Source organism: Nipponia nippon, unplaced genomic scaffold (assembly GCF_047370975.1).
Source record: "Nipponia nippon isolate SJK-2023a ecotype South Korea unplaced genomic scaffold, ASM4737097v1 scaffold_7, whole genome shotgun sequence".
Taxonomy (NCBI): domain Eukaryota; kingdom Metazoa; phylum Chordata; class Aves; order Pelecaniformes; family Threskiornithidae; genus Nipponia; species Nipponia nippon.
Window position 1 is genome coordinate 30,194,641 of NW_028262391.1, and position 13,996 is coordinate 30,208,636.

General features: G+C 57.5%; 1 protein-coding gene across 1 annotated transcript; it reads right to left on the minus strand.

The window, feature by feature from the left end:
- Window positions 1-584: 584 nt before the first annotated feature.
- On the minus strand, window positions 585-9,204 carry ANO7 (anoctamin 7). The gene is made up of 23 exons (XM_087739450.1): window positions 9,097-9,204; window positions 8,950-9,016; window positions 8,300-8,457; window positions 7,903-8,010; window positions 7,404-7,540; window positions 7,220-7,277; window positions 6,800-6,910; window positions 6,544-6,709; window positions 6,087-6,177; window positions 5,758-5,854; window positions 5,311-5,454; window positions 5,086-5,223; window positions 4,694-4,792; window positions 4,500-4,602; window positions 3,817-3,928; window positions 3,367-3,421; window positions 3,134-3,231; window positions 2,865-3,016; window positions 2,417-2,622; window positions 1,862-2,004; window positions 1,291-1,381; window positions 1,068-1,187; window positions 585-917 (listed from the first exon to the last, which is right to left on the minus strand). Exons 1-23 carry the CDS (start codon window positions 9,202-9,204, stop codon window positions 822-824), a joined length of 2,658 nt encoding a protein of 885 aa, XP_087595576.1. The 3' UTR covers window positions 585-821.
- Window positions 9,205-13,996: the final 4,792 nt, after the last annotated feature.

The following is a 13,996-nucleotide window of genomic DNA, read 5'->3' on the forward strand; positions in this document are numbered from 1 at the left end:
TGGGCAGCGGTGGAGGCTGCGCCCTCCTCGTGGGGAGGCACTGACCTGCTCACACCCAGGGAGGTGGTGCTGGGGACGCTGCCGGTGTAGGTGAGAAGAGGGAGGCACCAGCCGTGGTCCCTCTTGCTCACCTCCTCCATAACCAGAGCCTCTCGTCTGCCTTCTGTGACTGGCGCCGCTGCACAGCACCCACCAGCCAGGGCTAAGCTGCTGCTCTCTGATAGGCGAAGCTTGGCTCAGGGGCTGCTGTCTCGGAGGGTCACAGCACGCCTCTCAAGTTTACCTGGTGTCTTCATAGCTCTCCCCCTCCCAAGAGCAGCTCAGACATTCCCTCTGTACTGGCTGGCCACTGGCAGGAGCAAACCCTCCAGCCGTGGTTACATTCAGCGCAGATGGAGGCAGGAGAAGCAAGAGCCAGTGCAGGAGGCCGTAGCCCTACCTTCGCTCGCCCTGAGTGGCAAGCGGAGCTGCGGTTGCACTGATCAGCTGTGTAGCTGCTGTGGGCAGGCGCTGCCCTGCACTAGCTGAGCACAGCCCAGCGACACGGTGTGGCCAGCCTCCTTTAATTTGCTCCATGCCAGGCATTTATGCAGCAGTAGAGTTACCTTGCGGTAACGCCGATGACCTTCGACAAACACCCAGAGCCAGCTGCGTCTCTCCCCGCCTTTGGCAATAGCCATCCCCAAATGCCCGCTTGCCAGCTGGGCCGGGAAGGCACGCATGCCTGTTGTCCTGTAGCTCCAGGCTGGCCTGAGGAGGAGCCAGTCGGCAGCCCTTCAGTCCCGGCACCATGCCATGGGCCTCGAGGCACACTGTGGTGCTCAGCTGCTGGTGAACTGCTCAGTTTCCCAGTCCCTGCCTGCAGCCAGATTCATGACGCTGGCGTTGCTTCTTGTCTCCCATCTCTCCAAAAGGACCTGAACCACAGAAAAAAGGAGCCAGTGTTTGCACTAGTGGGAGCTGCCGCAACTGCTTACAGGGCTGCCTTCTTGCTTCCCTGCGTGTCTGCACAAGTTTAAAGCAGAAAAGGCTTTAAAGGAGGAGGCAGAGGAGCTGCCACAGCCCACCTTGTTCTCAGCCAGGGCCTCCTTGGCCAGGTACCGTTCACGCTTCACCTTGACCTCCACAGACTCAGGAATGTCAGGTACCAGCCACGCAATCACACGTCCGATAAAGAAAACCACGTGCTGGAAGTGAGCAGGGACGCGCAGGTTGGCCGAGGTGGCAAGTCCTCACCCCTTGCCCTAGCACCGTGCCCTGGGCCACCCTGCAGGGCTTGGCAGCTGGTACCTCAAACACGATGATGAAGCCCAAGCGTACGGCCAGCAGCTGCCAGTAAGTCAAGGTCAAGTTGCCGTCCCGGTCCCTAAATGCTCTGTATCTGTGGGAGCAAAATGCAGCTGTTACTGCCTTCTGTCCCCTTCACGGCAGGCATCACCATTGCACATTGCTGCAGGAGCTATCTGATCACAGCTCCCAGCCCAGCACGCTAGAGCGCAGCAAAACCAGCACTTGGCCAGCCTCAACTGGGACCCAGGTGGCTGCAGGTAGCCCAGCCCCAGGGGACTTTCTCCTTTGCAAAAGCGCCTCCCTCCACAACTGGGGAGCTTTTGCCCCAGCCCCGGGTCAGGCCAGGCAAACAACCCCACACGTTACCCCACGCATGGGCACATCCAGCACATGCTCAGCCCTGGGATGAATGAGGGCCCCGAGGACCTTGGGAAAGTGGGTGGACAACCTGGACCTGGCTAAAGGCTGCTGCGCTGAACAAAATGTCTGCTGTGGTGGTGGCAGAGTAAAGCAAATCCAAGCTTAAGCGAACAAGAAGAGAAGCCAGATGAGGCGGGAGGGTGGCTCCCACCTGCATGTGGTGTTGCTCTGCAGGACAAAGTCCCACGGCGCATATGCCAAGGTGAAGTTCACGTAGCCATGCAGGCTGTTGTCGTGGACATACTTGTAGTACATGCGGGGCAGGAAATCAGAGGTGAAGGCAATGAGGAAGGCCTGGGAGCAGGGAGATGTGCTGCAGCAGGTCCTGCAGCCGGGGGACACCCCAGCCCCACTGGCAGGACCTCCTCTGTGCCCTGTGCTCCTGAGGTGGCTTTCCGCCTCTCCTTGCCCTCAGCCTGACAAACCAGACATGAACGCCACTTGGTCTTAGACAGCAGCTCGCTGCTCTTGGCACTGTGTCCTGCTCTCACCCCTCAGTTAAACCCAAGCAGGGCTGCATGTCCCAGAGGGTGACAGCTTCCCACCACTCACAGCTGGAGCTGCACCTTCTGCAAAGGCGGACCCACCCCAGGCACTGCAGCTCCCCTCGTCACTCAGCGTCCTGCAGCAGCCAAATGAGTTTTCCCCCCTAATTCCCCTACACCACTTGCAGCCCCCTCTCCACCCGCCTGCCTGCCTGATGTACATTGCTGATGACGGCCAGGTGAGTGATGGCCTCCAGGATGGAGAACCAGATGCCGATGCCCTGCGCCCGTTCGGCCACTGGTCGCCGGTAGTCACAGATGAACTTGTGGGCATCCAAACGGATCTCCACCCAGTTGTTGAGCAGGGCAAAGAGGGGTGCCAGGGGACAGGCCGCCACAAAGATGGTGATGAAGCCAAACTGCAGGACTGGGAGGAGAAGGAGTGGGGAGGGACAGGCTGAGAGACAGCAGCAGCAGCTGCAGCATCTCCCAGCCCTATCCTGCGGTGAGCAGGGCAGCCCTTCTCCCTCAAGCACCCGCAGGCTGCTTGCGGAGAAAGCTCCCGCAGTTGGTCCCTTTCTCCGGGGAGCTTCTGCAGCTCCTGCCTCTCCCCATTGGCTTTCTCTCTCCTAGTGCTTCAGCCCTCCCCACCCCAAGGCCGGTCCCTACCCATCTCCAGGTACTCATCAAACAGCCCCTCGAACACCAGCAGCTGGTGGTCCATCACCCAGGGCACGGGCTCCACCAGGACTGACTCCCCCTCCTCGTCCACCTTCTTGGTGGAGAGGAGCTTGTGCTTGTGCCACCAGCACTTCAGCTTCCTGGGGAGACAAGATGGCCCGTGTCCCCCACTACAGCCAGCCAGCACCGCTCAACGCCCCCTCGGCAGAGCCCCAAAGCTCCTGCACTGCACAGGCTCGGGGGCACGGCGTACTCACGGGATGGCCACCTCCTGCACGTTGTTGATGATCTGCTTCCCCACCATGATGACCAGCAGCTCCTGCGCCAGCTCGATGAAGCACCCGCCTGGGCTGCACTGCAGGGAGAGAGGGGCCCTCAGCCTGCTGGGTCCGGCACACAGGAATGGGAGGACCCTGAGCACGGGAAGGTGTCCCTGCAGCATGCACTGGCTGGGGCAGCAGGCACAGTGTCTCTCCCACCTGGCACTCACCTCCTCATTGCAGACCCCCAGAAAGCTCAGGTAGTTCCCAGGGTAGCCGACAAACCTGCAGGAGCCATGGCAGAGCTGTGAGCAGGGACCCCAGGCACTGAGCCCAGGGATGCGTCCAGAGTGGCCCTGGGGAAGGAGGGGCTTTTTCTGGTCCACCCAGAGCCCTCTTCTCCCTCACCAAAGGGTGACAAAAGGGCTGGTGGTGGGTGCCTCTGATAGAGAGACTCCCCCAGTCCCAGGCTGGGACCGGCTGCACCACAGCAGGCTGGCACTGCCCTCATTCCTAGGTGTCCCATAGCCCTCTGAGGGTGCCTGCTTTCTGGTGGGACCATCCCCACCCCGCCGCAATGCTCCTTGCCCATGATGGCAGCAGCACTCCCCAGCAGCAAAGCTCAGAGGCCATGGCAGCTGCAGGGGATGGGGAAGACCCCTGCTTCCCCAAGGCCTTACTTGCCCTTGAAGAAGGCAATATAAACAGGAGATGAGTAGAAGGTGACAAACTGGAAGATGAACACTTTGAAGGTGAAGGCATCCTCGTACTTGGTCTGGGTGCGGTGCATCTCTGCCAGGGGAAGCACAGGGATGTGGCATACACTGCTCCAGGATACTCTTCCCCATCATTGCAGAAGTCACCCTGCATTGCTCGACTTCAACCAACCCCCTGCAGCCTGTGGTCCCCAAACCTGCTGTGGTAATCTGTGAAGGCACCTGCCACTTGTCCAGAGCCTGGAGACACCAGTCTGCTTTGCACCAAAAAAGTAGTCTTTCTCCACTCAGTACAATCAGGTTGTGTGTCTCATTAAATACAACAAAAATATCCCACATGCTTTTCTCTCCCAGACGTCAAAAGTCAGCTTGAATATTTTCATCAAAAACCCCCAGAAAAGCTCAAGCAGAAGTTAAACCCTACACTTTTTTTTTTTCTCTGCTGCCAAAACACTTTTCACTGAAGGTCTCATTTTCTCAGCTCTCCTCCATAAAGCCATCCTCCTCCTGAGTGTTGGCCAGCCTTCCCTCCAGGGCTGTGGATGGAGCTCGTATCCCAGCATCAAGCTTGCTGGGTTTGCTGCTCTGCCCTTACTGACTGCTCCCTCCTGTCACCGTCTGGCTTGCAGGACCCTTTCCTTGCTTACCCCACTTGGTGAGGAAATGAGCCAGGGAAATATAGATCTTGGAGAGGATGAGGATGAAGATGAGGTTCACCAGCGAGCCAGTGATGCTGGCAATGCGGGATGCCTACAGGGAGAAGCAACACACAGAGCACAGTGGGTGGCGAGCAAGCCCAGCAAGCAAAGCAGGTCTGGGAGTGGCTCTGGCCACCTCTTACCGAAGCCACAAACCAGAAGTACCCCGAGCTGGAGAGGAGGATGGCGACCACTGCCCGGTAGAGGATAATTGAGACCACAAACATCACCACTACAGCAATCTGCAAACACAGCGTGTGGGGTATGAGCAGCTTGTGTCAGGAAGCAAAACTCCATTGTTAACCCGGGGCACTACGAGCCCCAGGGGAGCTCCGGGACAGGCAGCTGAGCCTGGGCACAGCAGGGTGCGGGCTAAGCCAGCAGAGAGCCACAGGTTCCACCACGGGCCAGGGACACCCGTGTTCATCCCCACCTTAACCCATGCTCTCTTACTCCAAACTGATCCCATCCCACCACGTCCCACTGCCCCATGACAGAGGGTGGGCAGATGCTGCTCCAGCCCCTGCAATCTTACCATCATCATAATGACCATCAAACCAGCCAAAGTCCGGTGGAGGCGGCTGCGCTTGGGGAAATATGGCTCCTCTGCCCCCGTTATAGGGTTTATCATCGTCATGGGAGCCATGGCCGTGAACTGGGGCCGCGGCCGCTCCTGGGAAAAAGGGGGAAAGGCATCAGGGGCACCCAGTGGCTTTGGTCCATGTGGTTTTGGAAGGTGCTGCAGAGGGCCAGACCCCACCTCGATGTCCTCGAACTCTGAGCAGTCCCAGTGGTGAGCCAGGGACGCGTTGGTCCGCTTCCAGAACTCCAGGAACAGCACTGCCCACAGGGACATGAAGATGCTGAAGAAGATGGTCCCGCCATGGTCAAAGAGCCGTCCTGCCTGTGGGCAGAGCAGGGCTGAGGGACGGGCAGGAGACCAGGCAGGGCAGTGGGGGCTGCCCTCTGCACAGCTGCCCATGGCAAGGGCCAGGTTCTTTGTGTCCCTGAGCCATGGGGCAGGCACGAGGGAAAGTGGAAGGGGCCACCTGGGAGCCTTCGCCAGGGAGGGAAGTATGGAAAGATGGTTGGGAGAGGAAGCACCAGGGCAGCTGGGGACAAGAAGGGGAGGCAGACTGGGATGACGCAGGCTAAAGTTGGGATGGAGATCTCCACCGCGGCCCAGAGCTGCCCTCCAGGACCTCACCATGAATGTGCTGCAGATTTTGGAGAGCTGCCAGTAGGGGCAGGTCTTGCAGAGGGGACACATCCAGTACTGCTCTTTGCTCATGCAGATCTCCTGCCTACAGGCAAGGAAGGACGAGCCAGCAGCCTGCTGGGGCTCGGCCTTTCCCACCGCTCCCCGTTGGACTCTTCACCGGCACTTTTGCACCAAGTGCTCCAGCCGAGTCCCAGCAGCCAGTCAGTGCCATCACATCAGGGTGCAGGCATCCCCCTGCCCTCCTCCGCACCACCCTGGCCACAAAGGGAGCACAGCCCGGGCGAAGGGGCGAGCGGGGAGGTCGGGGCACTTACGAAGGTACGTCATTGAACATCAGAAAAATGCCCATGATGAACACCACTGTTCCCACCACCGCGGCAGGCAAGAGCCATCCTGTGTAGAAGCCTGGAGACAGTGGGGATGGGGACCGTGAGACCTGCAGGCCTCCAGGCACCGAGGATGACACCGGCCGAAGCCCAGCATAGCACCAGCCTAAAACCCCGTAGGGTTTGGAGGACATGAGCACAGACCCAGGGCTGCAAAGTACTCATCAGGCTCTGGCTAGTCCTTTTAGGACACATAGGGCGCAGCTTGTGGTGCCACCACTCACCACCCTTGAAATGGAGAGCATCCTGGGGCAGAGCTGCATCCACACCCCAGGGCAGCTGGGAGCTGCCGCCTGCTGCTGGTGGCCCCTTACCCCATGCCATGAGGCCGAGGGAGCTGTTCCCTGGGAGAGCTGGGGGCTGCTCTGGAGCAGGCAGGACTCACCCAGCCAGGCGAAGTAGAAAGCAATCTTCTCCCCAAAGTATGTGCGGACATGATCCAGTGGCTGGTACTTGCTCCACTTCCCCCAGCTGGCCCAGTACTGGAAGAGGACTTGGCGCTGGCTGAGGCTGCCAGCAGCCAGCTCCTCTGGCCGGAGCTTGTAGGGACCCTGTGGGGACAAGTAGGCAGTGGGAGAGGGGCTGGCCAGGGGTGTGGGGCCAGCGGTGGGGTGGCTCCCTGGGGGACAGCGGTGTCTTGCCTCATGCAGCGGGAAGGCAGCAGTGAAGACGTTCTCGCTTAGCAGCCGGTCCACCCCCACCTCCCGCTCCCTGGAGTGGCCATACTGTGTTGTGGCCAGGATCTCGTAGAGCTGCTGGGGCAATGCCAGGAGGGGTGAGGGGGATGCAGCCATCCCCTGTGACGGCAAGAGGTGTCCCCACCACCAGTCGGCTTTTTGGCTACCAGCTCTAAGCCTGATTCCCAGCTGCTGGAGGAGGGTTTCCACCTAAGCCTTTTAATCCCCTCTGCAGTTACTAGCACACAGCGACCCAGTCTGGGACCTTTGAGACTGTGACAACGCATGACACATGACAACACACTCGCTTACAGCACTTCTCCCTCGGACCCCGCAGCCCACCCAAGACTGGGGAAGCGAGGCCCCGGTGGCCCCGGTGCTCACAATTTGGTGACGCTGGGTGGTGGAGAAGAAGGTGTCCTTCTCATTGCTCCCCAGGAACCTGGAAGGGCACAGAGGAGCAGCTCAGCAGAGCCCAGTGCTCCACACGGGGGGTGTGGCATCCCCTCCTTGCAGTGCCCATCAGCTGGGGACCACCTCCCAACATGGTCCCTCCTGGGGCGCTCACCATCGCAGCTTGTTGGCCTTGAAGGGGCAGGTGTAGTAGTCCAGCGGCAGGTTGGGAACCTCCTGGGCCATCAGGTTGGGGATGCCCAGCTGCCGCAGCACGCTGGCTGACCAGTTGGAAGTCTGTCTGGGCAGCACCTGCATGGGCAGCAGAAATGTCTCAGGAGGACGGAGCAGGAGCAAGACAGCAGCCAAGCTGGAGGGAAATAGTGCCTGGACTGTGCTGGACACGGGAGCCTGCTGTTCAAGGGGCAGGGAAAGAGGGGATGGGGAGCTGGAGGAGAAATTCAGACAGGGAGCGAGGTAGGATCCCATAACTGTGCATGGGACAAGATCAGTGACTGGGAACTGCTGGGTCCACTGGAAAGCAAGGATGCTGCAAACCCCTTCAGAGACCCACAACAAGCAGCTGCCCAGCGTGTCACCTAGAGTGAGGTACCCGGGAGCGCTGGGGGCACCATCCCCTGTCCTCAGGGAGCTCGGGCACTGCAGCCCCTCACCTGCAGTGGCACATGGAGCTGGAGCTCCTCGGCATAGTAGCAGAGCACATTCCAGGGCGCACTCAGCAGCAGGTAATGCACCACCTTCTTCTCCATGCGGGTCATGTGCTGTTGGGAGAAGGGGACTCCAGCAGAGATGAGGCTGCTGGCACCAGTACAGGTCCCTGCAGGAGGTGCCGGGGTGACTCCGAGCTGGTGTGGATCAGCCTGGCAGAGCTGACCCAGTGGAGAAGAGCACAAGCACATCCCTCCCCATGCTCCAGCTCAGCTACCCACAAGCCCGGGCTCCCCTTCCATGAAAGGGCCCCCACGGCGTGACATCCCTCCTCGTGATTCACAGAGCAAGGCTGTGGTTATCACAGGGGGGGTAGAAATTTGAGGTCAGGTCCCTGGGTACCTTTTCCATGTGGATTCCAGCAGCATGAAGCTTGTCCAGAAACTTTTTCCGCCAGGTCCTGTGGATAGAAGCAGATCTCTCCTGCAAGCCCCCGTTCTCGCGGCTGTCCTGCTGCCCGCTCAGCTCCCAGGGGACAGTTTCCCACACCAGGACAAAGTCTGTGGCAAGGAAAGGGAGCTTGTGCCCACCCCATGGCTGGGAAGGGCAGCAGATCCCAGAGCCGTCCCCGTCCTGCTGTCACTCTCCTGCAGGACTCGGTGCTCTCAAGGGGCTGAACATTGTCTTGTGAGTCGAGGGGAAGACATGCTTGGTCTGGAAGAGGCTGCCTGCCACCTCACTTGGGTGTTTCTAGCACAGGAGACAAGAAGCTAGAAGCCCCTGTTAACATGAGTTGAGGACCACAGCCGTCTTGCAGAAATGAAAGGCTTGAGCACCTGAGCAGGGCAGTGCCTGCCAGGGCTTGCAGGAGGTATGATGCCCTCTGGATGTGCGGTACAGACCAGCCGCGGTCAGCAAGACCTGCTGCCAGCTGCAGCTGTGGAGTCCAGGGGCTTTCCCCATCCTCCTCAACCCAGTGAGCCCCATCCAGCCCCAGCCTTCTCACCAAAGTAGAAAGGAACCGACCTCAAAGACCAGCCTTTCTCCCTCACCTATCCTTGTACAGCCATCGCTGAAGACGTTGGCTGTGCTCTTCTGGTCCAGGGCTGTGTTGCTGGGCTGGAAGTAAGGCATATGGGGTGATGAGAGCAATTCCTCAGGCAGCTCGATTGCAAGGGGGAGAGACTGCAGCCACCCACCTGGGGGATTTCGATGGCCTCTTCACTCAGACTGCCGTAGTGAGCGCCTCTTCCATCCTGCCCCACCAGGCTGCAGTGGGGATCGTCCGTGGTCCTCCTCCGTTGCATGGCAAACCTTCATGCCCCTTCGTCCTGGTGCTGAGAAGCAGACCCAGGCGATTGTGGACACCTCACAGCCCCACCACCTATCCTGGCAGTGCCGGAGCTCCGCTGCTGGCGACGCAGCTGGCCTCGCTCCCTTCTCTGCCGGCCCCTTGGCTCCTGCCCACTTATGATGAGACCTGGGACCCTGCTCTACCTACCATCAGGAATCCTTCCAGGTAGAAAACAAGGAGACATGAGTGGTCAGCGGTCTTGTGCGGTGTCGTCCCTTTACACCACCACCTAGACCCAAGTGCCCCTCTCCTCCACCATCTCAGCCAAAGATACGGTGGGAAACCCTTGCATCTTTTCTCAATGGTCAGCTCCGCCACTGTGGGGAAGGACTTTCCACCACCCTCCCCACAGGACGATCCAGCTCAAAGGCACATCCACCAGCACACGTGATCCAGTGATGGTGAAGCCAGGGACATGCTCTCCACCCCAGAAACAGGGTCCAATCTATGCCCAAGCACTCTACGTCCAAAAGACATAGCCAACCAAGCTCCCCCAGCTCTCAGTTTTGGAACTGGCAACACCTTGAGAAGCCGAGGTAGGAGATGGGAACCTCATGCAATGGCTGACTCCAGCTCAGACAGATGGGCGTTGAATAATGAGCCAGAAAGATGCCTTCTGCAGAGGCAGGGGGAGCAGGAGGGTGTTGCAGCAGCATGAGCGGCAGCCAGGCAGGAGGGACATTGCACATGCAGGGAAAGGAAGAAGTTCTTCTCTTGCAGTGCATTCTCCACCTAAAAAAGGAGCCCAGGAACGTCTGTGCATCCTTCATCAACATATTTTGTTATCATGAAGACCGTTACTGATCAGGGGCAAGAGCTGCTGGTTCAGTTTTGTCCTCCTCGAGTCAGATGTTTGTGTTTTAGCTGACTTGGTGGTTGTGCTGCAGATGCTGGATAAAAGCTGCCAGCAGCACTGCCAACAAGCAAGGACTACACGTCAGCCAGAGAAACCAGTCCATCAGTAACAGAGTGGCGTAAATGCATTCCCATTTCTCCAAATCTTTATGGGGGGGCTGGCCCGGTTCATTACCACTATCACACGATGTGCCCACAGCCATGGCCTTTTACACTGTGGCTCCAAGTTCATTGCTAAGCAGTGAGGAAATGTCATTGGCCTTTGTAATGACATCATGTTGCTCCTCCAAAACAATGTGGCTCTTCATCATTACTTTCAAGACAAGTGTAAAAGAAGAAACGCCAGACAGCCTCAGTTTCTCATATCACCACGTGCCCCTGGCCAAAAGCAAGGTGGGCAAAACATCCCTTTGCAGAAGTTATTGACAACCTGTGCCAGCAGAGCTCTTCTGATACAAGAGCTTCTTCTGGGCATCAGTGGAGCAGGAGGAAGACATTGCTAACTTCACCTAAAAGCATTAGAAACCCATTTCTCTAAGCAAGGAAGTCATGGGAACAGGCTGGGCCTCTTGCTCCTACAGTACGGACTAGTTAGTGTGGAGATAAAGTGTGCTCAGACTGTGAAGAGAGGTAAAGGTGCCATGAAGAGCCTGAGCTTCCGAATGTTGCACCACCCAAAATGTCCCTGGCTGGGCTCCTCGAAAAGGTCAAGCCCCTCCTGGGAAAGTGGCCCTGTGACCACGCTGTGACAACCCACCAGGCACCTGGTGAACTGCACAAGGCAGCCAGCAAGAGACCCACACAAAAAGATGAAGACATGCCTGGGATCGCAGTGAATGTGAAGTTGGTCATGCTGGGAGGACATGCTGGGGGCCTGGAAAACCAGGAAAGGTGCTTGGGAATCGGGGCAGAGCCCTGCTGAGCCCGGCAGAGGTGCAGGTGCCAACCTCCACCCAGCATCTCAGTCCCTGGGGCACCTTCAGCCAAGCCCCTCTAATCCTCCACGCCTTGAGCTAAATTCCAGATTCATTTACACCCTTTGCAACTCCTACCAAGTCAAAGGTGTTGCTAGTCAGCAATGAATTTTGCTTGGTTTGGGTCCTGTGACCTTTCAAAGCCCTGGTCAGACTAGCCGGGAGGGCTGGGGTGATACGTGCCAAGCACAAAAGCTCCCTGAGGAAACACACCCGTGTCCTGTAAAGCTCTAGGCTGATGTACCCCCTAAAAAGCCTCTGTCACACCCAGAAGTCCTTCTGACATCTGGAGCACATGCGCACACATCTCTGCTGAGCAAGCGACTCTAGACCAGACCTAGCTCTCCAGCTCCTTTGGGCACAGTATCTGGTCATCGCTCCCAGTGGACCTCAGCCGATCCCCACAACAGCTCAAGGAACAGGCACCTCTGAGCCCTGCTTTGGAGATGGGGGCAGGGAAGCAGCGGCAAGGCCAGGCACCGACAGGGAAGCCGGATGAAGGCACAGCGGGCTGCCGCATCCCACCCCACTCCTGCAGCTCCCAGTGAGATCCTGGCCCCAGCGGGACCCCAAACCTGCAGCTTTTCTACCATACCTGCTGTCCGGGCCCCTGCCCTGCTTGTTTCTCCCACAGTGACAGATCGGAGCGCCAGCACAGCACAGGGCAAAGGAGTCCTCCTGCCCTACCGCTGCTCTTCACCTACTTCTCCTCGGGTGTGGAGAGAGCGGGAAGTGCCACTCTGTTGCTCTAATCCAGCGGTTGACGGCTGCTTCCCATCTTGGGAAATGCCAGGCTCCCTGCATAAAACTGATAGAGCTCGGGGGGGAGGAGGAGGAGGGGAGAACGGGTTTGCAAGCACCTTCCTTGTTTGCAAGCACCTTCCTCGGAGCAGCCTGGACCAGGCCCTGCCTTTGTTTGAGCTGGAGGCGGGGACCTGAATGGCCCTGAACAAACAGGGCTCAGTGGAGCTCGGGGCCGGAGAGGCAGGGAGGGGCGGCAGGTTCCCCCCCCCCACACTCTGGAGGGTCCAGTGCCTGGCCAAGGCACAAGGATTTTGGGGCACCAGGGAAACTTTAAGCACCATGCTCACCTCACACTTGCAAGAGAAAGTTTCTGCTAGTTTTTGCAAGTTTGGGGAGGGAAGAGGAAAAACCCAGCTCCATTTTGCTTCCTGGGTGCTGCCAACCGAGGGAGGGGCATGCTGCCAGCCAGCAGCCCAGGGGACAATGTGGGTGTGCAGCAGTGATGGCCACTAGGCAGCTGAGATACTGCTTTTACAGTCCTTGGGGTGAGCTCGTGGAGCTGGGGGGGTGGGGTGTCAAAGCAACTCATCCCACCAAACACACACCCCTGCACCAGGACAACGTGAATCACCCCGGTTCAGCAGCATGGCGGGGTGCAGCTCCCTCCAGCCAAGCCCAGCATCACCTCACCACCTCCAGCGACTTCTGTGGCATCACACTCTGCAGCAGAGCTGTGACAGATGAGCAAAAGCAACACAGCCTGCAAAGGGAACCTCCAAGAGCTTCCAAAGGGCCCCACTGTCCTGCTTAATACTACCAGTCTCCTGCCAAAGAAGGAATTCACCCCACTCTTTCAAAGACTCGAATCCACATCAGATCAGAATGAATCAAAGTACCACCAAGAGCAAATTTTTGAACACCCCTGCCATTTTTTCTTGTTATAGTTCTCTATAGTTTGGCAGGGCAGGAGGGTGGAACAGGTGGAACTCTGATGGGCAGTGGCCCAACGAAACCTTTGAGGCTGATGTGCAGTCCCCAGCACATCTCCTGCTGACACCCCATCGCTATCGGCTCTGGTCCAATCCCTAACAGAGGGAAGGGATCTGCTTCCTTAAAAAACAGCTAGAATTTGCATTTTTTTGCCGGAGAACTTGCAAACCTACATATCCCTTGAACAGCTTTCATATCTAAAATACACATTTCATTGCTATGTTCCTCTGCAAGTGCTATGGACCACGTTGGAAATGTCTCCCAGATATCTCACAGGTTCACTAAACAGAAAGTTCCTAAAGGCTGGCATGCACAGAAATCTCCCCCGCGCCCGCTGCAGACACACTCAATCCTTCTCCCGGCCAGCACACACCGGAACACCCACACCAGCCCGGCCCGGGCAGCGGCTGTTCACCCGGACCGATGACACAACTGTTAGACAAACACAGCGGCAGATGGCAAGTGCTTCCAGGGAGGTTTTCCAGCTGCTGGAGATCTGAAGTCTAATTGCCCAGATCAAACACAGGTGTGGAGGGATGGCAATGCCACATTGCCATATTTAGCAGAAGCAGGATATGATTCATATTGTTTCCTGCATGCAAACACCATCTGTAACAAAGTGCCACCAAACCCTTACCTTGCTGACCAGTAGCATTAATATATTTAATGTATTAATATCACTTGTATTAATTTAGTATTAATAACAAGCAAATGACGATGCTAAGAGAATGCTGAATACATTGGCCACAGAACAGTCCTGACTAATTCCTCAATACTGCAAGAGGCTGTATTTGCAAAAGTGCTTAGGGATTCCTATCACAAATAAAGCCTCCTCCAGCAGGCACTGACAGCTTGAAGATGACATCTGTCACTCAGCAGAGATCAAATAACTAATGACAGACAGATGTACAGCAGTGAAACAAGCAGCAGCTTTCACTACACGATGGTAATCTTGCTGTCTCCTCTCACATCAGCACAAAGCCCATTTGAGCCCCTTTCAGAGGGCTATGTCTTATTCCTCTCCAGATTCATGCTGCCAAAACCGCAGTCCAAGGGCATGGCACTCCAGGCAGGTGGGCTTTATCATGAGTTTCTACCAGGGGACCTCGACAGCATTTGTAAGATGAAGGATGTGTTTGAAGTCATACTAAATCAATGGCTCCCTCCAGAGTACGTTCACTC